The 27,981-nt window shown below is 43.2% G+C and overlaps 1 protein-coding gene across 2 annotated transcripts in view; it reads right to left on the minus strand.

The window, feature by feature from the left end:
* LOC106657118 (midnolin homolog) overlaps window positions 1–27,981 on the minus strand; it is a 45,925-nt gene that overhangs the window by 10,461 nt on the left and 7,483 nt on the right. For both annotated transcript variants that reach the window (XM_014378434.2, XM_014378435.2), the window contains exon 2: window positions 14,223–14,310. In XM_014378434.2, coding sequence (XP_014233920.1) covers window positions 14,223–14,310 — 88 coding nt within the window. The remainder of the gene's footprint in view (window positions 1–14,222; window positions 14,311–27,981) is intronic.

The following is a 27,981-nucleotide window of genomic DNA, read 5'->3' on the forward strand; positions in this document are numbered from 1 at the left end:
CTAAAGGAATCCAATTGAATAATTGTTGTTCTCAAAATCATTCGGTCAAGGACTTAAAAAATACAATTCAATATATATGAATCCTGGATGAATTTTAATAACAAAAGGAACTACAGACAAATTTTTTGTCGTAAAAGGACCTGTAAAAACATAATTTAGCATAAGAAACAAAAAATTTTAATATTAATCCTTAATTTTCATGTTATTGCATTTATAGACATAAACACAGGTGTGTCCCCTTAAAACAGTTCCGTAACAGAAAACAGCGAATACAGTAAAAGAAATTTGCTTGTATATCATTGTAATTTGACGGAAAAAATAAATGAAAATATGGCTTCGATTGGATTTTTCATCAGCTTTTTCATGGTAGTATCAGATTTTCGGAAATATTTAATTTTCATAAGAAAAAATCAAAAATAAACCAAAAAGTTCACTTTTTTCGTACTGAATTTTTCGAGATATTTAGCTCGGCAGATTTGGTGATGATTTTCTCGATGAATATGCAATGTATCGAAAAATCTGAAATCACCATCGGAAAGCTGAGAAAATTTCCTATCGAATGGAGTAGTCAGTCACTTTTTTTAAAAGAGTTTTGATACTTTTTCAGCCACTTGGAAATTGAGTGAATTGTCGTATTTACGCGAAAACATGACTTCTCGGGCCCTAAAACACAAAAGTAGCCAGAAAAAAATTACCTATCTTCAAATTTCATGTTCACGCATTTTTTTAGCTTCTTAGGATCTTCAAGAACAATACCCAATAGTATGCGTCCAACGAAAAAAATTTTTTCCGTTTTTAGTCAAACAATTGGAAACTAAATTCCGAAATTGCTCATATATACGGAGACAATATAAGATACGCCAAGGTCCTGCGCGCACATCCTTGGGTATGTATGTGTGTGTATGTGTGTGTTATATGAGCAATTCTCTAAATGAAACGCATTTTTGGAGGTAGAATCGCGGCAAATTTTTTTTTCAAACTACGCGGATACGGACCCCCGGGAACTGTTTTTGGGGGTCCTAGGAACATGTAACCACGTAGGAACCATTGAAATTTCAGCAGTGCTTATTTTCAGAGCTACTTTTGTGATTTCGGGCCGAAAAATCATGTTTTCTCGTAAATACGGCAAAATACTCAATTTCTAAGTCGCTAAAAAAGTATCAAAACTCATCTAAAAAAAATAACTGGCTACTTTGTTCGATAGGAAATTTTCTCAGCTTTACAATGATGGTATCAGATTTTTCGATAAGTCGCACATCCACCGAAAAAATTGCCATCAAACATGCCAAGCTAAATATCTCGAAAAACTCGGTACGGAAAAAGTAAACTTTATGGTTTATTTTCGATTTTTCCTTGTGAAAATGAAATTTATCGGAAAATCTGACTACACCATGAGAAAGCTGAGAAAATTTCCTATCGAAATCATATATTCATTTATTTTTTGAGTTGAATTACAATGTTATACATGCGAATTTCTTTTACGTTGTTCGCTGTTTTCTGTTTCCGAGCTGATTCAGCGCGGTCGCAAGGTTTTCGGCTCGCTACAATCAAAACTAGCTCGTAATGCCACTGAAAAAATAAATTAATATATGATTTCGATAAGAAATTTCCTCAGCTTTCTCATGGTGCCATCAGATTTTCCAAAAAATCTCATTTTCAACAGGAAAAATCAAAAATAGACATCAAAGATCCCTTTTTCCGTACCGAGTTTTTCGAGATATTTAGCTTTGCACGTTTGATGGCAATTTTCTCGGTGAATGTGTGACTTATCGGAAAATCGGATACCACCATTGGAAAGCTGAGAAAATTTCCTATCGAACACAGTAGCCAGTTATTTTTTTTAGATGAGTTTTGATACTTTTTTAGCGACTTAGAAATTGAGTATTTAGCCGTATTTATGAGAAAACATGATTTTTCGGCCCGAAATCACAAAAGTAGCTCTGAAAATAAGCACTGTTGAAATTTCAATGGTTCCTACGTGGTTACATGTTCCTAGGACCCCCAAAAACAGTTCTCGGGGGTCCGTATCCGCGTAGGTTGAAAAAAAAATTTGCCGCGATTCTACCTTCAAAAATGCGTTTCATTTAGAGAATTGCTCATATACACGCGCCGTTTCGCAAGAAGATTCATGCGCGCCTATGTAATTATTCCCTACGTCCGTATACAATTGTATGTGTGTATGTGTACGAGTGTGTATTGAGTATTCACCCCTGCTGTATATACAGAGTGAATACTCTCCTCCTCTTTGATGTGTGTACGTGCGGCGCGCAACGCTCCGATGGACCCTCGCGTGCATTTGTACGCGGAGAAGCCTAGCCGGGGGGGTACTATAAGCTCGTACTGCGAGTGCGAATACGCAATTTCTGTATGTATAACGCTTATATTACTCGGGAATATAAGAAGCTTATATCATAACATCCAAGATTGCAAGGAAATTGCGGAAACATAAACAAATGCGACGGCCGAACCCGCACAGATGCGCCCGCGTGGTGGTTACTTGAATTCGATTTTGAGAGACGACAAATTGCCTTGTCCGGAGTTTTAAAATTCGGAAGGTCGTAAAGCGTGTAGAATCGAAGCGAGTCCAAAAAACTCTTTTTCGAGCCCTGGTACAGGAGCTTCCTCCGAGGGAGAAATCTTCAAAAATCGCATTGACCACGCGTTATCATTACAGATGCGATTCCACGAATTTAATTTAAAACAGCCAAAAAATTGCTTTTCCGAAGTTTCGAAGAAAGTCAAGAACTCGTTTCGGAGCCCATCGCAGGAGCTTCCTCTACGAAACGAAGCAAAAATTGCATAAACCAGACAGCTTATTATATTTCGTATATCAATAAAATATACCAAATTCGTCTAAAACTAGTTGAACGCGTAAAAGGGGGCTCAACGCGCGAGCACGGAGTAAGAGAAAAATCTGTTGAAAATCTCATCTCTAGCGAGCGAGCGAGGGTGCGTAGCATATATATAGCTTCGTACACACACATACATAGCCCGCAAGCTCGCAGCAGCCATAGGGAAAAGGGCTATGAACTCTCTGGCCGTATACACGCATATAGCTAGACGACGACGGCTCATCTGCTCCGGCTCCGAAGACGCGAAGAAGAGAGCCCCAACGACGATCATCGTAGCGGCGGCAACCATGAGAGAGAAAGAGAGAGAACAGAACCCTTGTATACAGCGCATGTATATATATCTCGATGCAAGAGTGTATGTATGTTGCTATATACACGCGGACGAGACAAAGCCTATACTACTAAAACGCAACGCGGGGGTGTACGTGTGCGAATGCGCTGTTTTATATATATACACCAGCACGCGCAAAAGGGGAACCAGTAGACGAGCAGCAGGCAGCAACGGTGCCACAGCCACTGCTGCTGCTGCTACCTACTACCTACTGCCTGCCTGCCTGCCTGCCTGCCTATCTGCTGCAGCAACGACGCACCACAGAGAGCTTGGCTAAAAGGGAAATCGATACAGGCCGCCGGCTCGCTCTCGCTCGTGCGCGGGCGCCTATATAACACACTAGAGCTCCGCAGCGGAGCTCTTCTGAAGAGCTCCTATACCTATATGTATATACGTGTGAGCGCGATTCGCACTGAAATATTTCTGTGTGTGTGTGTGTGTGTGTGTGTGTGTGTGTGTGTGTGTGTGTGTGTGTGTGTGTGTCAGTACATGCACACGCAGCTATATAGAGTACATATTCAGCACAGCTGCAGTATTCAGAAGTCGGTCTCTCTTCCTGCGTTGGTGCTGCTGTAGGTACTGGCATCCTAAAGACCTGCACATCGCGTGTTGCACAAAGAGAGAGAGAGAGACTGCTATATACCTATATGTACCGCGGGAGAGGAAACCTCTCTGGTCTGGTCTGGTCGTCGTCGTGCGGCATCGCGTTCACCCGCACACACACACTGATACAGGCCTTATACAACACAAGCAGCCGCAGAGCAGAGGCCTTTAATGCAACGTCGTCGTATACGCGCTGCCACGCCGGTCTTCTTCGCGTCGCGGACACGTAGTTCTTCCTTTGCAGCTTCGCTCTGTATACTTCACGTGATATGTATATGCCTGCATATCGTATACGCGTAGTGTGGTGTACGACGCGCGGCAGCTTTTTCTCCACCACCATGGGTTGGCTGGCGGCTCAGCTCGTGTGCGGAGTGAAAGAGAGGAGAACTGACACCGTGTGTACGTACGAGCGCGGTTCGCTTGCTTCTCTCTCTTTTTTTTTTTTTATTTATGTTAACTTTATCCCTCTCGGAAAAGAGAGAGAGATATATATAAGGTACCGAATTAAAAGAAACTTGGTCGAGAGAGGAGAGGAGAGAAGAGAAAGAAACGACGAAACGAGAGAAGCAGTAACGAGAAAGGGAGAGGATGCAGGGCCTTTTTATTAAGTCTAGTTTCGTACAACGAAATGATAATTCGCCTTAATTCTCCGGCTTTGGAAACTTTTAATTTTTCGAGCCAAACTTTCGTAATAGCGGTCCGAACTCGCCCTCGTTATAAATATACAGTAATCATTGCATCGCGATGAACATGTTCATACGTACACTCGCGTCCGCATTGTTAGGCGATATGGAAAAAGTATGGCGCACAAGGAGCGCTTCGATCATCGAGCGACGCTGCGGTGCCCCCGCGCTATCAAGTTCCGTACATAATACAGCTTCTACTTCGGAGTCCAAAGAACTTTTCGACGTGTATACGGGCATACGCATTCGTGTAACAACTGCGAAGAAAAAGTCGAAATTCATTTTCACAAGGGTCGAGCTGTTTAACGACGCTCTTTCGTCAGACACTCGGTCGACCTGGTGTTACTTGCCATCACTCGTAATCGATTCGATTCGGTTCAACACTCGAGTAAAAAAGCTCATCGAGACAAACTAATTCGTTATAACTACTAATAAGGTCTTCACGCGTAGTCATTTAATTTCTCCCGATATCGAGATAAAGAGAAAGAGACGAACCTGATCGCGGCTACGCGATATCCTATATTAGACCTCTAATGTGTGCGTGCCGTAAGAGATACAACCGTTACCGACATCAACATCATCAGCAGCAGCAGCAGCAGCGTCACGAGAGGCGAACTATCACCCGTTCCATATAACGTAATATACAATCTTTACCCGGTTTCGAGCGCGTACACTACAAGGCTTACTTTTGCCGCTGATCTAACTGTCTCGATTCCGCGGCTACGTGCGGTGCGGTGCGGTGCTGCTGCTGCTGCTGCTGCTGCTGCTCTGCTCTCCTATCCTATAACACACCGCACAGCTCGTGGAAGCTCGCACAAGTTTTAACGGGAATTTGAAAAAAGGAAAAAAATGACGCCATGCAACGCTGTACAGCAGTGCACCACTTGACGAATTAACATGTCGAGCTCTCCGGAACGAGCGAGCTCCTCTTGCACGTGTGTACGTATCGGTGCCTTCGATTGCATTTTCTCCATCCAATATTATTACGTTACACGCACAGACCCTGACCCTCCTTAAATATATTATATACAAACGCGTAGATAGATAGATAGATAGAGAGCGAGCGAGCGAGAGGAGGTGGTCACGCGCGCGCGGCGTATATGTAATCGATCGACAGGCAGCAGCAGCAGCAGCAGCCTCCGAATTGTCCGTGGGACGATGTGCCACCGCCGTTGCGCGATAGGTGTTGGCCAAAGCCGTATATACATATATAAAAGCGCGTATAGGCTATACACACGCATATATACCTACGAGTTGTGTCTTCTATCGATCGTCCGCGCGCGCGGGCGCCAGCTCGCACAGCACACAGCACACAGCACACCCATTGAGCAACGTAGCGCGAGCTGTTCTCTCTCTCTTCCACGCAGAGCACCTTTTATTATACACTTTAAAGCTCCTCGTTGTGTGTCCGAAGGACGTACGCGTGACAATAATCCGCGCGCAGCGTTACATGGGCGGACCCGTTGAAGAGGAAAAAAAAAATTATATTAAAGAGCATATATATTTTCGCGACTGCGAGTGCGCGTTATAATACACCCGCGCGCGATCGACATTCCTGCCTGATACATACGCAATTGCGCGCGCTATTTATGTGCCGTACGCACACGCGTTTTTAAGCCATCGGCGATCACCCACGTTTCGCGAATGGTATATAATGTGTGCTGTGTGTACCAAAGCGGCGAATGCCGCAGCCGCCCCTGCACTTGACGCCTTCGCTAAAAAAATATGGTACCAAGAAGTTTATATATCTACATCGTCTTGTTGTTACTTTTTCATTTTACTATTTTTGTCACGTTTTGTCGGAGAGCAGCTCCTGCAGAGTTGCAAAGATGCGTTGGGTACGCGTAATACATCGGTCGAGCTTTCGTGGAATTATTATTATAATATCCATCACCTACGAGAGACGGAGAGGAAAAAAGTTGAAAAATAGGCGAGAGAGAGAGAGGAATCGCGTGTCCACTGCCGTTTGTGATAATCGATTATTGGCGCGTGTCGCATGACGCGCTTTTATCGGTTGTATGAGTGCAGTGCACACATCATATATATCGCCGTAAATATAATATATTATAAGCAGGCAGTGCGCAGAGCTTGTGACTCTCGTCGTTGTCTACTATATATGCGCGCGTTACAAGGAGAGCTCGGCAAATATAATCGGATGCAGTGGCGGCGGCGGCAGCGACGTCCTATCGCTTTTTTACATATAATCTATATCGAACGCGTCTGGTCGCATCGTCGTCTGTAGTAGCTGTGCCTGCGCACCAACGTGCACACATAATATTATATACATATATAAATAAAACTCGGATAAGATAAGAGGAGCCAAGTCGCGATCATCGTCCAGTGAGTGCGTTTCATATACTTATATAAGGAGCTGCGTGCGTGCGAATCTCGAGAAAAGTAGCGTGTAAATATCGTGAAATTCGAGGTTATTACATAGGCGACGAATGACCGTGTGTACTTGCGTGAGTGTCAGAATAATGCGTAATAATTAAGTGGGAGGCACATACGCCCGCGCGCCGTACGACGCGCGACAAGGTCATTGATCGAAATTATCATTGTCGCGGTATCGTACATATATATGCGCTTGTCAGATATGGTGACGACTGACGCAAAGAAGGTCAGGATAATCGCGACGGGACTCATTCTTATTTTATATAAAATGGCCGCAGAGGAGGAAGCTAGCGATTGTCACGGCCACAACGGCGAAAGATCGACCAGTTGTATTTTGTATCGGAGCTTTGACTTTACGCTACGATACACGAAATATTATCGGCGCGTCTGCAACTACCTGCAAATAATCGTACGAAATCGATAATAGTAGGATTTGCTTTTCGCATTTACCAAAGTGCTAATTTAATCTATAATGAAACGACGAAGCCTTTGCTCACGACCGTATGGATATCAATTAGCGGTATAGGTTTACACGATATATTCAATTATAGAGCGTGCAGAGTGCACATCGGGATTCGGGCGGTTTCTGCATCCCCGCGAGCTTGCGTTTAAAGCGATCGATCGTTCATATACATATAAGAGCGTCAGTTGTCAAAGCGAGATCGTCTGTCGCAAGCACTACGATATGGTTTGTGCGTATGCACGATGTGAATCAATTAGTATAATACGGTGGAATAGAATGGATTCCGCGTGTCAACTTTTGACCACAAGGCAGCAGATATATATATTATAATACGTAAGCTTTGCAATGAACGACAACAGCAGCGGCAGCGACGGCACTATATATGGCACCGATCGAAGAGAGAGAGAGAGCGAAAAAAAGGAGCGATAAGATAACGGCGGCTCTCGTGTACGGCACATGCAAATTTGTGCCTATACGAATGACAGAACACGTCCATATAGACGTATTTATATATTAAACGCATCCTCGAATGTTTCTTCTCGATATATTTCATAATAACTCAAGTGACACAATGGTCGAAACTGTTCGTCGTCGTGCTGCGACGAATATAAGTCACGATCTCGTGCGTGCAGTGACGTATCAGCTGCGACGAGAGCTTTTTACACAAGCGCACTTGAAAAGCATCCGAAAGATCGCGAAAACTATACTTTTTAGTCTGCAAAAATGCGTTCGAACGAAATGAAATTACACGATGAATTATCAGATTTATATTTGGATTACTTCGGTTAATAATTGATGTTGTATATCGGTAGATAATTATATATCTTCATTTTGACGGATACACGATAAGGAATGCCGTATCGATATACGTTACCAATAAATAATATATGGATCGAAGCGAGCAAATAAGGAATGGGTCAAAAATATATTCGTGTCTGCCCCGTTGCTTCGGGCGAACGAAATAGAATCGAGTCCGGCGCGTATTTTGGCTATCGAGAATTCAATTGATACAATGAAGATAATTGATTTTAAATAGTAATACGGCTAATGTCACGCAATTTCGGGTGTGTAGGCATGTTCATCGCGCAAAAAGCGTTGATCATTGCATCATTGGTGACGCGCAGATCTAATCAATTTCTTGCGTATCCAAATAACGCAATAAGAGCCAGGTCATTAATGAATCATCTTACGTTAAAGATTTTTTTTCTTTCTCCTCTTCGCACTATATATAAAAACGTCTATTTTTGTTGGAAAATCGAAGAATCACAAAATAATTGAAAAGTTCGGCGTCGATTGATTATATCCATATACAATCCGGTATATAGACTATAGACAAATGAGAGAGGAGTGTTCGGCGCGGGTTAGGGAGCGAATGAATAATACGCCGGTGCGTGCGTTCGATGTTGTGCTTTTGCACCCGTGACGAAGGGGGTGAGCTGTATATACACACGGTCGGGAAATTCGCGGACTCGTATCGAGCGTATTTTCCCCTTTCGTTTATTCGCACAGAAATACAAGCCTACGCAGAGAGAGAGAGAGGAGCTTTTGAATGCAAACGAAAAAGAAGTTTTCTTCTTTTTCTTTTTAAAATGGTAAGGAGATGAATGAAAAAAGAGAAGACAGAGACGAAAAAACCAACAGGGAACATTATACAAATTTATTACGAGCATGAAAAAGCGCAGTCCGAACAGTGTCCGAGCTGCTGTTGCTGTGCTGTGCCGCCGCACTACACAATATGCATAAACGAGAGAATCGAGAGAATAATTTAACGTGTATGTGTGTGTGTCTGTGTGTGGGAATTCGAGATAGGCTTCCGAATTGGCCAACGAGTCGATCGTCGTCGTCGTTGCCGTCATCGTCGTCACGGCTGCACATGCAGTACACGCAGTGTGCAGCAACAACGGCTACACAGGGATGTCAGGAACGTGTCACCTACGTATACTAGCACCGCCGCCGACGCCACCGCTGCCGCTCTGGCTCTGGCTCTGGCTCGTTGTTGGCGGTGCTGCGGTGGTGGGTGTGCGATAAGCGAGAAACGAGGCTCTGCCGCTGCTGCTGCTGGCTTCGCCCGCGCGCTTATGTACGTGTATGTGTTGGCGTCTGTGTGTGCACGCGCGAACACAAGAGGGGAGTTGTATGTATATATGCGGCAGCAACAGCAGCAGCAACGACGACGACGGGCGATAAGAGCCCCGTAGCAGTGATGCGATGTTGCCAGAGCTCCGAATTCGGCTTTTCTCTCTCTCTCTCTCTCTCTCTCCTGTTGTATGTATAGCAGCTTGGCTCTTCGCTTGCGGCCATATAGCACACACACTGCGCTCGGCTCAACAGCAGCAGCAGCAGCTTCGCGTTTCGCAAGCCTTTACATACTTCGTCGGCTCGTTTTTGTTGCCGTTGCATTCTCTAACTCGACGAGTACGTACGAGTCTTTGCAGGCGCGCTAATAAACGCGCGACACGTTCGTCGATTAATACGAGTAGTATACACATATTGGCACTACGAGCCTTTTTCATCGTATATCAACGATCCAACCGCAATCGGTGAATTCTTTGATTCGTATGTACGCTATGTACCGGGGCGAAATGCCAGCTGGATTTTATTCGCGAGATGTGGGAAGAATCAATGAAATAATAATTGAAAAAGCTTCGCGTCGATGGTATTTCGAGAGCGAGCTTGCAGCGCTTTGAACGAAACAAAAAAATGCGAAAAATGCAACCGCACACACAAGCGACCTATGATCCCCTCTCCACCTCGCGTATCATGTAATAAGTTTTATCACTCGCGCAGCAGTTATAACTACTACTACTATTACTATCACCTACAACTCGCGTCTGAAAAGCCATGCTTTTTGCTCTCTTTATCTTTTCCTTTTTTCCCCTCGCTCTCTGTTATTCTTTTTTTTTCTTTGCAAACTTCGAAGTCGCGCGAGCGCGTTGATATAGCAGCAACAGCAGCAACAGTACATTTGGTCGACTTTTTTTTGTCGTTGCTGCTGCTCTCGTCGACGTGCGCACACGGTTCTCGTTTCTCTCTCTCTCTCTCTCTCTCTCTCTCTCTCTCTGTGTCTTTCTCTTTCGTACCTCGCTCGTGTATACATCTACGTTTACGATGCATGCGAGCGTTGTGCGCGAGCGATTCACGAAGAGTCGTGAACTGCACAGCGAAAAAATGTTTTGCGACCGCGTGCGAGCACGCGTATAATATGTACGTCACAGCGTTGTGTACGAGGTAAAAAATTTATTGTAAATTTTTCTTCTTCGTATCTGCTTACACAACAATCACGCGCGCTACAGCGAAAAGAGAAAAATTTGGGAAAACGAAGATGTACAATGGCTGCGAGATATATATTTGTCTATAACAGTCACGTCTATGCGATATCTCGTTTGCTTTATCGCCCGAAAATCTTCTTCGCCGCGACAGGAATTGCGAGAGGCCATATAGGGCTTATCAAACCGAGTCGCGGCAGCGGTCCCTCTACTGCTCGCCGATAAACTCGTCGAGCGCAAAAAACGCGTCGAGAAAGAAACGTTAAACAGAGCGTTAAAAGGCACGAACGAGAGCTGCCGAGGCAAAGTAAAGAAGAAGAAGGGACCACCGATCGAAAGAGACGACGACGAGCGACGAGCGTGCCCGTGAGGTATGCTGTATATAGCCTTCTTCTCGTGCACCTCTACAATACGGGTGATAACGGTACACCGACCCGAAAAATAGCAGCGCGAGGCTTTATTTCGGGGCCTGGCCTCCTCCTCTCGCTCTCCGAACTCGAATGTGCGCATTAAGCGTGTATATACTCATGCGGCTCTCGCAGTATTTTCGCGTATTATGATAAAAGAGGGAAGATCATCGTCGAGCAGCTGCAGAGCTCCAGAGGCACGATATAAAAATCCGTTGTTGCTGCAGCAGAGTCGCGTGCGTTCTCTTATACGCGGCAGCGTTGACTGAAAAACAGCAACAGCTGCGACCGAGAAACCAAGTGACCTGCGCGAGGCTGCCGGTGTGCTCCACTGTAGCTAGAGCTATATAGCTTATAGCTAGCTGGTGAAACTGTATAGAGTGAATTTGCCACTACTATAAACTAGTAAAGCGCACCACCACCACCGCCGCTACGACTGCTACTACTTTGAGTGGTATAACACCGGCCCGTATACACACAAACTCTCTCTCTCTCTCTCTCTCTCTTTTGCGCTTTATAACTGAGGCGGCACAGTACACGATCGAGCTCGCGCGGGGCCACCAACGCCACGGCTCTCGCGGAGATCGGTTATATAGGTATAAGACACACACACACACGTTTGAAGTTAACGGCGTTTATCTTCGCGCGCGAGCTCGCGGACTCCTTCTCTCTCAATCTCTTTTCACCCGATGCATGTGTGCGGCACCGTGCGCAGAGGATAGACTACCGTTTCTGGCCCCTCTTGTGCGATATGTACTGTATAATATGAGTAAGCAGTAATATACAGGCAGGACGCGACGAAAATTGTTTCAACAAACGCGCGTGTGTGCGTGCATCAGGCAGTTGGCGTATAGAAAGACAGCACGGAGAAACAAGCTTTAAAATCGAAGCTTTGGTCCGGGACAAAATTGAATTTGGTCTAACGCAGTCGTAAAAATGTCTACGTAATTCGTCGCTACCGACAGAAAGAGGTATAACGACGAGTGGCAATAAAATAATAAGCAACTGTAACCGTGTTCTTGAGATTGCACAATAGATAAGTATTAACTAACGATCGTGGCTTTATCGTTGTTCGAAGAAATTAACAAAAAAAAAGACAGTCGTCACTCGTCGCTCGGATGTATATTTTCTACGCAACCGCTGATTCGAGTTTATAACGCTACACAGAAGATATAGCCGCAGCTATATAAAGTTCGCTCGGAAAAAGGGCGAGTGTTTGCTGTACACATCCCCAAACCGATCTGGATACAATTTTAACGTTGCAAATATTGGCGGAATATTCAAGTTTTCTTTTTTGGGGGGAGCTCCACGGTCCCTCTCTCTCTCCTCCCGCCTACTGCCGATGGAGTGACCCGTTAAGCCGCTCGACGATACGCTTGCACACGAAGTATGGTATATGGAGCGCTTGCGGGGCACACGTAAATACTTCATCACCGGTCGTCGGACGAAGTAAAGTTACAGACCGAATGATGAGAAAATGAAGTTCGATCGAGATTCGAGAAAAGAGAGATGCCTCTCGAGATATGGTATTAACGGCGTTTGCTTTCTCTTTCTCTCTCTCTCTCTATCTCCCCTTCGTCCTGTGACTACCTAGAACCAATGGCGAAATGTGTACGTAACTATCATTTGATTATAGCTGTTAAAGCAGTACACGTCTTCAGTCTGTTTTAATTTTACTTCAAAAAAAAACTTCGTTCGATTTCTCTCTATTTTTTCATTCCACCGGTCATGCTGCTCCCTGATTTATTCTTGCTTTTTTCTTTCACTTCCACCCGCGTGCGGCATATTTTGAAACGCGTTATATAGAGAGGACACTCGTGGTAGAGAAAAGGCAAATTGCTTTGTGCGCGCCGGGAGCCCCCCGAGCCGCCGCGACTGTATGCAGGTATACGAGCAACAATGAAGAACCGCAAGCACGAGCGTTTTGAACTGTAAATTCCTTCTCTCTCTCTCTCTCTCTCTCTCTCTCTCTCTCGACACACATGCATATATGTATGTATGTGTGTGCATATTCTTATATTATGTACTTGTGTGTGTGTGTGTGTGTGTGTGTACGTGTGCGACTTTACCAAGTGTACACTTTAATGCTTGACTTCACAGGGCGGTCGTGTGACATTTTCTCGCGTCGCGCGTGGATAGAAATAGACACATTATAATATTTGCGAATATCATTATAATACAGTTGGGATATGTATAGGCGCATAATTAGATACTAGACGTTAACGAATTTATCGAGCTTACATTATCACGACACGAAGTGTCTATATATATATATATATGTTAGAAGTAAGGAAGGGCGCGCGAGCCGCCTTGAAGAAAGAGAGAACATCGGTTTATTATGAGAAAAGCAACGCATCCAGCAGCATTATCGCGAGATATATAATTAAAGAGCCTTGCCAAGGCTCGAGCTCGGCGAGAGAAGGTAAAAAGATGTAGCACGTGCGGCTAATCAGCGCCCGCATCGACTTGTGTGTGCCCCACGTGTATGTGTGTGCGAGCACATAATACGACGCGCGCTCGATACGCGACTTGGCGTGTGTACCGTACTTACATGTATATTATAGAAGAAGATGCAAGAAGGAGCGAGTTCATAAGGATACAGAGAGTGTGTGTGTGTGTGGATGATGTATACAAGTATCGCCTAGGCGTATTATATTATGCATTTGATTCGCGCGTACAGAGTATAGAGAAGGAGAGAAGTAGTGAGAGAGAGAACGCGCGCCATGCGAATAGGTATAGGTTCGATATACGTTTTGTATACATACATGCGCACGTGTGCTGCACTTTTGCTGCTGCAGCTGCACATTTATTCGACGTCCTTGGTAGCCAGCGCGCGTACAATGTAGCACCGGACACGCAATGTACATACGTATACGTACGAATACAATTATACACATATAGGTGTGCTTTTCTGCTGCATCTACGCCTGTACATACACGTACTGGTTTTTTTTTTGTTCATCTCGTTGCGATACATCATTACTATATTTTGTTTCGGTGAAAAACAGGTATAGAGAGTATATGCCGTAGTCGTGTCGTTATATATGTGTATATATGCGTATATGTGTGGATTTTCTTTTCTTTTTTTTTTTTTTTTTTTTTTNTTTTTTTTTTTTTTTTTTTTTTTTTTTTTTTTTTTGGCAATTTTTACTGCGATACACCATGATTATATAAAAAATACCCTAAATCGATCGTGAATAAATGGGCTTCGATATAAGCTCTCTTACCAGTAATCCGGTTTCGACGCTCGGTAACAGTGTCAATCTGCTGCCGTCCTGCAGCCTGTTCTCTTCCAGCGATCCGTCCCTCAATTGCCTGTAACAATAAACGATAACAATCAATAAAAATCAATATTCTGGATAATATTGTCGTGTGTGCGTTAATTATATCATTCTCGGGATAGAACGAGAAAGTTTAAATAACATCGCTATTTTAAAGGAGAATTACTGGTTAATTTTAACTTGGAAAATTCAAATTATAAATTACGATCCATTTAGAATGAAATATAAGGTATACACGAATCTTGGAATTCGTGCTTTGCAGAGAGGTCCTCGCCAATAACAAGAAAAGACACTTTTCGTGTATACAACAAACCCTAGTACGTCAAGATCGATTATTTATTGGGTGAGATGATTTTTTTTTTTATAATATTATTACAGTCATGCTACAACGAGAAATCGTGATCCACGCAAGAATCCGTCGAAGAGGAGGAATTGGAAAAATTTTCCATTGTTGCCGCGTCGTCGATGTAATGCCTGCATCTCCGCCAAATCACGCGAGAGCTTCCTCGAAAAGAGTATATAGCTCCGATGTTTATTTTTATGGTATAAAAAAGATATGAGTCGCGGCGTTACTTGCACAGGGGATCGGGCAATTTGAAAGCAATTATAAAAGAAGGTAAATTTTTCGTTGATTTCGTGATTACGCCTCTTTGTTTTATTATATGACTTCGTTAGAGCGAGTCGGAGGTGTGTAGCAGCGCAGCGCAGCACAGCTCCTCTCTTTATTTGCGATATCGCTTTTATATCATATATATGAGCAATTCCGGAATTTAGTTTCCAATTTTTCGACTAAAAACGGAAAAAAAATTTTTTCGTTGGACGCATACTATGAACATTGGGTATTGTTCTTAAAGGTCCTAGGAAGCTAAAAAAATGCGTGAACATGAAATTTAAAGATAGGTAATTTTTTTCTGGCTACTTTTGTGTTTTAAGGCCCGAAAAGTCATGTTTTCGCGTAAATACGAAAATTCACTCAATTTCTAAGTGGCTGAAAAAATATTAAAACTCATTTAAAAAAAGTGACTGACCACTCCATTCGATAGGAAATTTTCTTAGCTTCCCGATGGTGATATCAGATTTTTCGATACATTGCATATTCTCCGAGAAAATCATCACAAAACTTGCCAAGCTAAATATCTGGAAAAAATCAGTACGGAAAAATAGCTTTTTATGGTTTCTTTTTGATTTTTTCTGGTGAAAATTGAATAATTTGGAAAATCTGATACTGCCATGAAAAAGCTGAGGAAAAATCCAATCGAAGCCATATCTTCATTTATTTTTTCCGTCGAATTATGAACGAGTTTTGATTGTAGCGAGCCGCGCAACGCTGAAAACTTCGCGATCACGATTAAAACAGTTCCGTAACAGAAAACAGCGAATACAGTAAAAGAAATTGGCTTGTATATCATTATAATTCGACGGAAAAAATAAATGAAAATATGGCTTCGATTGTATTTTTCATCCGATTTTTCGTAGTAGTATCAGATTTTTCGAAATATTCAATTTTCATGAGAAAAAATCAAAAATAAACCAAAAAGTTCACTTTTTTCGTACTGAATTTTTCGAGATATTTAGCTCGGCATATTTGGTGATGATTTTCTCGGTGAATATGCAATGTATCGAAAAATCTGAAATCACAACCGTAAAGCTGAGATAATTTCCTATCGAATGGAGTAGTCAGTCACTTTTTTTAAATGTGTTTTGATACTTTTTCAGCCACTTAGAAATTGAGTGAATTTTCGTATTTACGCGAAAACATGACTTTTCGGGCCCTAAAATACAAAAGTAGCCAGAAAAAATTAATTACCTATGCTTAAATTTCATGTTCACGCATTTCTTTAGCTTCCTTGGACCTTCAAGAACAATACCCAGGGTTCATAGTATGCGTCCAACGAAAAAAATTTTTTTCCGTTTTTAGTCAAAAAATTCGAAACTAAATTCCGGAATTGCTCATATATAAACTCGTGGCGTGGTGCAGGGGCACGAAACTACCTTCATGCGCTTAAAGTGGACTCCACTATATAGCGGGAGCCTATATATCTGCTGACGGGAAACCACAAATGCTATATAGATATATACTGTGTATATGTGCACGTCCACATAGCAAGAGGGGGTCAGTCAACCCGTTAACTGCTGACTGCACTAAACTGCTGTGTGTATATGCTGCTGCTTTCGAGTGCACACTAACATTCGCATATACATCTAAATATAATACACACACAGACACACGTACACACTACACACGAAGGGAAACCTTAAATTATTATGGCGACGTATCTTTCTCTCTGGTCGAAGGATTGCCTGCGAGCGGCAGCGAGTCTCGATCCTGCCCTCTTCGACGATGGCGATGACCGCGACGACGACGACTCCTTTCTTCTTTTTCATCGACGCCTTCGTCGTCCTTTTTTAATACATCATTTTGAACAAGTTAAAAATTCCTCTCGTCCACATTTGCGTCTCGCGCTTACAAAGGTATTATAATGGTCAGTCGGATTCGGGAACGGTTCAATTTTTCTTTCCCGATGTTTCAACAATACGCACGATACAAGTATATAGAGAAGGTCCGCACGCACGCCTCGGCTATATAATGCTCATGGCATAAAGAAAAATTACTCATAACGACTGTATACAGATTATCAACGAACGCACGTAACGCAACGAGACACGCGCCGAAAAAAAAGGAAGGTTTTGGCATCCGCTCGCTCGGCTCGAGTGTGTGTATATATACAATAAATACGTATAATACATGCCGCAGCGCAGTCTTTTATAACAGGCAAGTAATTAGCATAAATTTAGAAGTTTCTATCGGAGAAGCAGTCGAGAATATAAGAGAACGATAAAATCTCGATGCTCGTTACATTCGACGAAATATAGACGGTGGACAACATTAAGATCCAATAGTTAATGCTAACTGCGCGATTCGAATGTTTGTGCACACCTGGAGAACGAGAGACCGATTTAATGCAAATGTAATGGTCCTTCGTGTATCCACGAATACATAAACAAACGCGAAAACAAACAAACAAACAACAAAACGACGTCTTTCAATAATAACGTATGCGAAAAAAGCCCAAAGCCTTATCGATACACGGCTATCAGTCTGCAATTACGATTATATTTTTTTTTTTTTTCGAGGATGGAAGGGGAGCGAGTCGCTGCTGCTGCTGCTCATAATCAATGTCTCCACATTTCATTAGTGCAATATAGAAAAGAGGAAAAAAAACGAACAGCAAATGTAAATTTTCCGTTACTCCGGTTAAAGTATAATTAAGATCGGCGCGTTCGATGCGCGGCACAAATATAACGTGCGTACGTATATATGCAAAAGCGCGCGTCCTCTCATTTATATATTTTGTAATTGAGAGCGTTATTTGAATGACAATGGAGGGACTCTAGCGCCGCCGCTGCTAACTGCGTAAATTTTGCGCACTCGCTCGCACGTTGTTTAAAAATCATAAAGAGAGTCGTTTTTTTTTTGTCGTATCGCGCACAAATTTGCATCACACGCGTGTTTTTGCATTAAAAAAGAAAATATTTAGAGCGTGCTGCTCGCGCACAGCTCGATAAGACTTTTATTTCATCGGAATAAAGGAAAAGCGGCCACCGTGTACGCGTGGGCAGCTTTCGAACCGTTTGACGTTGCGATGCGTGCGTAGTGCCGTGGAATGAAAAGAATTAAATATAGATTTTTGCGTGCGACACGTGTATTTTACATATCGTATATGTATACAAGCGGGTGCGCGATAGTCGTCGCGGAGAGAGATACGAATTTTATAAATAAAACGCCTGCGCCGTTCGGACCTTGGGCGCTGCCGCCGCTGCTGCTGCGCCGTGTTTTTATTTATCTTTCAACTTCGCGATTTGTATGTGACCCGCAAAGTCGCGAGCGAGCGATCGCTAGCTATAACTACTACTTTAACGCCGAGGAGACGTCAAAAGTGAGCGAGTTATTTATCAAGAGAAAACAGGTTACTTGGATTAAATGAAAAAAGAGTCGTGTTTTTTTTTCATTTTTATTATTTTTATTCCAACGTTTGAGCTCTCTCTCCCTTTTCTCCGGGAGAGAGCCGTGTTTAATCTAATCGAGTTCAAGTTCAATTATTTAGCACACCGTACCACCGCCGCCACGCTGCTACACGCATATATTATTACTTATATTTACGATCGATCGCGAAAAATTACGTCAGACGCGCGCGAGAGAGCTTTTAATATACGGAGGTGTAGCGGCGCAGCAAATGTACTCTCGCGTATCGACGAATGTTTATAATGTTACATACGCGCGTAAGTAAGCGTGTGGTGGGTACGTATTTATCCGCGAGAGTGTCGAGGAGCGATAAAGAATACGTCGACGGCTGCAATATTCGCGACGGTGAATCACACGTGTAACAAAGCGAAACACGAAGCGCGAATAATTTATCAGTAAACAGCTGCCGCAGCAGCAACAGATTCGTATATGTATTGCACACGTGTATTAAAAGCTCCCCGATCGTTATCTCTTTCTCTATTTCAACAGGAGAGAGAATCTCGAGCCGAGTCGCCAATGTTGTTGTTGTTCTTCTTCTTGTCGTCGTAGTCGTGTTTGCAGTTTTCAAAGCTGGTTAAGAAGACATTCAGGCTGCAGCAATTGACACGCGTTCGGCGAGCTTTCTTTCTTTTCCTCGAGCGACGAACCACGAGACAAGACAGCCGATTATAATGCGACATTCTCTCTCTCTCTCTCCTCTCCTCTTCTCGCTTTTACTGCTGCTCGTGCTCATCTTATATGTAGCCAGCAATTTTATCCGCCAATTTCGCTGCGCGCGCACGCGCTTGCACTTTTTTTCTCTCTCTCTCTCTCACTCGAAACATACATAAACACATTAGTGGAGAGTGGGAAGAAGAAATGTTGTCTTTTTTTATTATTTTTCATCTTTCTTTGTGATGTGCTTGTAAAAATACGTCACGGTAAAACTCGCTTTTCACGCGGTAGCAGCGTGGCAGGCAGGCAGGCAGCAGTGAGCAGAGGCGCGAAATAACACAGCGGCAGAAAAAAGCGAAAGTTACGCGCGCGCGCGACACACAAAATTTTTTTGTCGAATCAACATCTCTCTCGCGTTTCGTCCGTGGATTTTAATTATTTGTATAAATTTAACTCGTTTCGCCGTCCGACGAGTTCATGGCCATTTGTATAGCTGTGAGATATTAAAGACTCTTGCTTCATCGCTATAAGAGATGCGCGGGGACACTTATTCAACGATTATGATATAGATATTGCAGCGCCGAATGTAATAATTTTAGTCGTCGATTGATGCGCGCGCGTAACGTAACTTTTACGATCGTCGCATCGCGAAATTACGAGAGAGAGAGACGGAGAGCGAGAGCTGTCTTATTAGTTCGCATAACGACTTTTTAGGAGCATAATCTGTACTACTACTACTACTACACAGGTGGTGTAAAAAGGCGTCGTTTAATTTTTTCTTCTCGCTTTATTACGTTTTTCAGCTGCTACTACTACAGGAAAATATCAAAACTCTGCATTGCACGCTGCCAATGATATTTTCACGGGTACTCATAACGTACGACACACCGTACCGTAACCGTACCCGCTATACATGACTTTGCTGTACTGATATACAGTATACTCCAGCAGCCGACCCATATCCCGCAATCAGGTACACGTAAGTATAGTTGTTACACCACGTTGGGCGCCAGCACAGCGCACACAATTATCCCGAAAATTTTCGGAATGCTCGACCCAGCTGTATATCACACATCGACGTTTGATTTTTGTAATTTTCACTCGCAACACGCTAATTGATTCATCGACAGCGAGTGGCGCGTGCCAACTGTATTAGAAACGGTATACGCGGATGCGCGCCTATACCGTGCGGATCTATTTGAATTGTATACAGAAGCGAATCTGAATGGATGCGAATTTCGACCGACTCGTTCACCGCGGCTAAATATCATTGATAGTGCGGCGTTATAATACGATACGCGATTACAATTTTAGATAGAGCTCCCGCGCGAGAGGAAGCTTTAACCCATATACGTCGATACAAGAGTTTTTTTTACTGTATATGGTTATAAAGCCGCTTGACACTGCTTTACATACGTATGTTTGTGCGTCACGGCCAACGGATATAATACATTATAATACAGATAGATGTAACGAACTCCAAAAAAAAGGTATTGGACATCACATCGGAATTTTAGAATCATTACGAAAAATGTTACCAAAAATGTCGAGTATTTCAGCACACGAGTATAGCATGTAAATATAATCGTGTAAATTATATGCACGCACGTAAGTGTATGTGTGTATGTATATACGCTTATAGTGTGTTATATCTGGGTACGTTACAAATGTAACGGTAAGGTAACCGTAATTTCTCTCTCTCTCTCCCCGCACTTCCTCTTTTTTTTTATCTCATCTTTTGTAATGTCAGTCTCAGCCTCTCCCTCCACTCCCTTTATCTCGTGATAATAAATGTATTACGGTAAAAAAAAGGACGATTCTTTAATATAGGTAAAATCAATCCTACAACTCGTGTACAAGCTCCGAGTCACGCGTTACACACAAATATATTATATATATAGGACACAAGTGCATGTAGGTGAGCGCGAGTAGACCCACATACAAAACTACTACACAGATTCTCAAGGCTGAGAAATCGAGAGAATTTGAAGTATCTATCGCTTACTCACAGATCCTTATATAAAGGTTTGTATCTACGACTATATATACATACACGGCATCATGGGAATATATATTCTTTTCTTCGATTCTCTGTATACGGCGTATAATATACACGCGGCGGCCGCTCGCTGCTGCTGATGCCGCACAAGGACAAACTCTTATACTATATACGCGAACGTAATGACTCGCGCGCAAGGAACGATTGTCTGCGAGAAAGAGAAAAAAAAAAGTCGCAGTAGTATCCGTGCCGGCGATGCGCGCTCGAATCACCGTACTTTATAAGCGATACTTGAAAATAGTTCAAGTTCAATCAGTGCGCCATTCGATTTGTTGTGCTATTGTTGTAATTAACAGGAATGCCGTTTTTCAATTTCCTTTCACTCGAGTCTCCGATAACCGAGAGAAGCTTGAGCAGTAAATTAGTTAATTGATTATTCTTCGGCCATCTTTTTACATAATTTATAAGACACCGAGCAGAAAAATGTATTATCAAACGATTTTGCAAAGAGTTACGATACTCAACTATATAGTATATAATATCTGCCGTTTATAGAAGGCTCTCGCGTCAAAGAACAATTATGCGCATTATGTATTGTCTGCGCGCGTGCATAGGTCCAAGTGTACTGCCATGGAGCGCGCCTATCGTGTGCGTTTCTCTACAGCGTGTCTATGTGTGTGTGTGTGTGTGTGTGTGTGTGTGTGTGTGTGTGTGCAGGTCTCTAATGGCTTACGTAAAGCCTTGGTAATGCACAATGACGTTGTGCTTCCAACCGCGTGTGCACTCGCAGCGCTGAAAAAGAAATTACAAAGCGTAACGAATCTCTCTCGCGCGCGCACGACTCCGTGCCGTATAGCAGACCTCGATATACTCTATAAAGAGTCTGTCTTATTACGGCCTATATATCCAACGACGATGATATTCTCTTCCTTGCCGCCTTCGCTCGCTTTTTTTTTCTCTCTCGCTTCTGAATTCGAAGGAACCGATTCCCACAGGGATCTTTAGCGAGAAAACCAGAAATCGACCTCGTAAAATGTTGAACCAAGTCGTCGTCGCAGCAGTGTATACGAAGGATACTCGTATATTGTCCGCGAACATGAAACCCTCTCCGCTGCTGTATCTACGTAGCAGTCGGCTTGATGCACATATTAGTACGTGGATTTTCGCGGGACTTTGCCTTTACTAGACTTTTATATGTGCGCGCTACGCGCGCATGGAACTCTTATGAGTATGTAATTTAATATATGAAAGATATTATTAACTACAGAGGGCGTATATAAATGACACTAAAATATTTCTTGTACTCACATGAAGTTGGCTCTAAGAGGGTTCAATTCGATCTATAATCGCAATGGCTCTTATATTAATTAGATATTTGATTTTGAACTTCAAAGTTGGGACTCGCTCTTCGTTATTAATATTTGATTGAACGTGCTTTCGACTATCGCATATCTCGTGATATGAAATTCCTCATTTTCAGCTCATAGCAATAATTAAAACTAATTGTTGGATGCACGTTGTAACGACTGGTATAAAATAAGAATAAAAAAAAAACGCTCGTACATAAGTACGCGGTAGCGGAGGCGCACAGGTTGAATTAGCGAAAAACCTCGTGCCACATAGTAGTGCCACGGCAGAGAAAAGGAACGCTAAATCACCAGCTTGCATCTGTATATAACATGTACTGTAAAAGTTATGCCAACGCTCTGTGATGGACTTTTTTTTCATTCCTTTGTTTATTTATATTTTTCTACTCGATTGACCAATTTATAATCAAAATATTACCATCAAAGTAAAGCGTGTGCGGGGTAAGGGATTTATTACTTCAGGTATAGAGCAGTGGCACCAGGTATCTCCGAGTGCATCGTTATGGTCACGATTGCTTCACCAATCCGTTTAGAAGAAGTTTTGGTGGACTGTAGAGGCTAGTTGAGCCCCTTCACCCGCCATAAGAGACATCAGACTTATGTCAAGGTCTCAGTCCTTTGAAGGGGGTAAAGAAGTGAGTGGTATATAATAATTTCGTCGAATTTCAGTATACTATGTTTCCTTTCGCTACTGTGTTGCACCGCTACCGTGTTCTAGTTCTACGGGTAGGGCCCTCTTATTACTACCTACATATATGCAATTTGAAAACTTTTCCTTTCCCTTATACTCGCGCTTGTTCGTTAGTTTTTTTTTTTTACTTTTCCACAACGCGTACTATATGAATGCTACTGTAGCCGACATACTGCAGTATGATAAAAAGAGCACAATCTCTCTACATGTATGACGTAGACGAGCGAAAAATGGTACATAAAATAAACACGATATTTGGATGAATTTTTTTCAATTTTCTGAACAGTGTGCTCACTTGTACACATTTGTACTTTTTTATTTACCGTTAAATTCGCGGTGGAACGAGTAATTATTCATTTCGACGTTGGTCCATATGCGCAGCGAGCTATAATACACGAGTCTCGCTTCTCGAGGTCCAGGAATTTTTTCGGCGCACAATTCATACACGATGCACACGTGTGCGTATGTGTGTCTGTGAACGTCGTGACGCATGTATAGTGATAAAATATATACACTACACCATAGACATTTGAAATGATCTCTCATTGTAAAAATATTCATAATATAACAGCACAGCGTCGAGCTTTAGGCATCACGGCATCGCGAGATTCTTGTGTCCAGGTTTTAAATACAAAGACGAGAGAGTACGAAAGAGCCGTCGCTTTGAGGGAGAGAGAAAGAAATTTATTTCGATTCGATCTTTCTCTCTCTGGCGAGAGGAGAGGAGAGAGAACTGATGCACAAGTTTGCGTCAGTGTGTGTGTGCTGCAGGAGTCAAAAGGGCCGCCGACACTTGTCCCAAGTATAAGAATAAGAATTACACGAGAAGAAGAAGGAGAAGAAGAAGCAGCAGCAGCAAGAAGAAAGCGAAGAAGAATGGCGTAGGCGAGCCAGTTCTGCTGGCAGGATTTCTCTCTTGGAGCTGCATCATGGATCGCACAGCAGCATCACGTTGTATCTTATACACACACTATATATACTAAATATATAGCGGACTCGCTCACGTGAATCACTGCGCCGGCTTGTGCGGATCGCAGGAGGAGGAGAGGAGGCAGCAGCAGCAGCACATAGCTCGGCAGGTAGATGTTGTTTTGTCGTCGTATAGCTTATATCCTTGCTCCGCTCGCAAGTATTGTTACATGTGCATGCGTACCACCACCACCACCACCACCATCAACCAGCCGAAGAATAAAGTAGACGAAGAAGAAGTGTAGAAGCAAAGAGGAGTCGCGGCTGATCGGCTCCTCTACATATATTACAACTCCTTGGTAGTGTTCTTAGAGAGAGAAAACTGTAAGATGAATTCAAGGTTAATACTCGCGAAACACACATACGCACACGGTAATGGCTCTCTTTCGCTATTATAATATACTATATGCACATCCTAGCTGTGCAGTATGCAACGTAAATAGCAGCTTCGGTGTACTTTCCCTCTCGTGCGCGCGGAATTATTTCTACGATTTGCGAAATGTGTGCTATTATACGTGTGGAAGAAAACTATATATATGCCTGTATTCCATCTATTGTATTGAATTTATATATCGCTAAATATATAAACATTGGAAGCTGCAACCCGTTGGAATCTGCTACTGCTACTGTTGCTGTGGCTGTAGGCAGAATTTCGTCGCAAAAATATTTTGGTCTCTCTCTCCCTCTCTCTCTCTCTCTCCCACTATTCGCTACAATAGGTTACTCCCTCTTTCTCTCTCTAACACAAGTTCCAACATCTTGAGAAAGATAATTTAGTTGGCTATTACAGATATATCTTTTTATTTTCACTCTTTCTCTCTCGCTTCTCGAGTCCTTGAACGTATACCTGTACGATCCATCTAACAATGTGTGTGCCTTACTGTATACGTTTAAAACACGTACGCGTATGTGTGCATTTGCGTTCCTTCAATTGTTTCACGGTGTGTGCGGTTTGTACAAATGCGAGCGCGACCCCCTGCCGCCCCAAGCGGTGGCGTCGGCGGGTTCATGTTCGTTATTGCACATTACACACACTTATAGCATAAGTACTTACTTACGTACCATACGTGTATGCACAAACGTGATGCGGTTGGCCTAGATTTAATCGACTACGTATATACATGCATTATAAGCTACTCTCACTGCCCGCCAATTCTCCCATTACCAAGACTTTGTTCTTCGGCCGTGTGATGTATACAAACGTAGATATACGTACGAACGCATTATACACTTATAAATCGACAATGCACGTGCGCGGAATATAATCGCAGAGCTGATGTCGAGCAGTCGATCAGAGTACTGCAGTCGCAGGTGCTGCAGGTGTGCTCCCAGCTCTCGGGCACCCGCGAGAGAGAGAGAGAGAGAGAGACACTATTATGTACTATTATTATTACGAAGCAACGATCGAGCGATATTGCGTTCGCACAGACACAAGACTCTCTCGAAGCTTCTTGGTATTGCTGTGTAGTTCGCGAGCTGTGTAGTTTTCAAATCTGCCGCGCGCGCACCGATGTAAATACAATTTATAACGCCAGGTAGCGATGCCGTAACAATTTCGAGAAATAAGGTGCTCAATAAGGTTGAACAATCTTAAAGATCGTTCTTTTACGCTTACAAATCGTCGAATATTCCTGCCAGGCTATGTGTAAACGTAAAGTTGGCATTTCGGGCCCTTCTGTCATTGCTCATTGTTGAATTCGTATAACATATATAGTTATTGTACGAAAGAGAGTCGCTCCGAAAGTCCTAAGCGCACATATGGCACACATAATTTAAACGCAGAGAACATAAGTGTGTGTGTGTGTGTTTATTATATATCTTATTATTATTACATTTATATAAATATATATACGCGCAATGTGCACACATGCATGCGGTTTTCTCGTCATCCTGTGTGTATACAGCCCAAAGTCGTGGGACCTACATCTTATCCGGCGCTGCAACCTCGAGAAGAGAGATACACGCCGAGTGCGAGTGCAGCGGTACGAGGCGCATGTGTGCGTGTGTATTTAAACACACTGCGACGCCGAGCGAGTTGCACTACTTGTATATGTATACACATAGAGATTACTCTATATGAAAGTGCTGCGCGCGATTTTGAGCCCGCGATAAGGTGGGTACTTTCTGCGCGCTCGTCAAAACGCAGCAGCAGCAGCAGCTAAAAACTTACGTACACTAGACTCTTGCTGCACGCGACCGACGTCATAAACCGACGCTACTACTACACATCGAGGCACGGCTTAGCGCTCCTTAACACCGAAAAAAACCGCGCACCGCCTTTGTTCCTAATCGCGTAGACACACACACACACACGCGCACACGTAAGTCCATGTGTGGGCTTTCTTGGAGGCAGCGACGACGCGAGGGCAAACGCGTAATTCTACCTTTAAGAATCTTATAACATATATATAACGCATGGACATCCGCACGCACGTTCGGCGTTGCCGTGCGCTGCACTTACTATATTATAACCACACCAGCCTATACCGCATCTCTCTCTCTCTCTCGCATGCAGGCAGGCAGGCAGGCAGCAGCACAATCATCGTCACGCAATGACGCGACGTCGAGCTATATAGCACATATTATACACTTGGTTAGAGCGCCCCGAGTTGAGTTCTGCACACTGCGCTGCGCTGCGAACCGATGGCGAAATAAGCCCCGCTGGTGCTCTGCGCTAGGCCGAATAACGAGAGAAACTCCTTTTTTTTTTGTTGTATTCATTTTGTGGTTTCGAGCGCGAAGCAGCGGCAGCAGCAGCAGCAAGCAACGTCCAGCTGCCTCGTAATATGGCTTTTGCACAAATAGACCTACAAAATTTATATATATACAACTTTTTACAACTCCCTTTTAGTATACGTCTGAGCAAGGCCTTTCGCAGCACAGACCGTAATACGAGAATATATGGTAGTGTATAGAGAGCGAGAGAAAAAAGAAACGATTACTCGCGCTGGACCTTTTACTTTTTCTTCTTTTTTTCTTCTTTTTTACAAGGATCTATAAGAGCGATGAAAATGTTTCAACGTCGACTCTGGCTGTGTATAGTATACAACAACACGAGCGAAAGAGAGAGAGAGAGAGACGAGAGAGCCCCATGACTGTTGCCGCGTTCGCGCGCGGGAAGGAAATGCCTCAAATGCCCGAGTCTCGGAGCTCGATTCGCCGTAAGCCTAAAAGTTGCCGAAAAGTAGCAGCAGCTCGCAGAGTCCGAGAGAGGCTATGGCGAACTTGGTCATAAATACTTTCACCGGCTCGTAGGTAGTGTTTGTGTAGTGTAGAATACGAGCTCCGCTGCTCTATAATACGTCATTCAGTGCTCTCTGCAATTTTATCCACGGTACGTGTACTATCTCGATGATTTTTTTTATTCAGTTTTAGCGGATAAAAAGGTAAAAAAAAAGGTAAAAAAAAATAGCGAGGAGACTTTCGAACTTTCGTCTTGATTATACGGCTTGATTCTTGCGTGAATGCAATCGTTGCACAGAGCATTGGTAGAACTGCGACGGATAGCTTCGAGGTATATATATAGCCTCGACAAATTCGAGGCGCTATAACGTTCGAATAATAAGAATTACTCGAGAGGTGCCTTTATAACTTCGCGATAACGATATAGGCAACGAGAGCGCGAATATATATAATAGTAATAATGCAGAGCTGAATATATAGAGACGTTTTACAGGCACACGCACGTACTACGAGAGCGAGCAAGAATATAGAAAGGGCTTGCGTGAGTTTTACTTTTACCTACGGAGTTATTCGCTGCAGCAGCAGCAGAGAGCGGCACATAGCAGCACATACAGAGGTGTATATACGAGGGCGAGAATGTATGTACGACACACATACTGCAGCACAGGCTCGACTGCAATACGTATGCTGCTGCTGCTTACACTTATAACGGTAGCACGGCAACTACTGATTTATCGAGCGCGTTTGTTCGATTCCGACAAAAGGTGTGTGTATAATACAGGAGAGAGAGAGAGAGAGAGAGAGAGAGAGAGAGAGAG

Source organism: Trichogramma pretiosum, unplaced genomic scaffold (assembly GCF_000599845.2).
Source record: "Trichogramma pretiosum strain Unisexual culture from Peru unplaced genomic scaffold, Tpre_2.0 scaffold126, whole genome shotgun sequence".
NCBI lineage: Eukaryota > Metazoa > Arthropoda > Insecta > Hymenoptera > Trichogrammatidae > Trichogramma > Trichogramma pretiosum.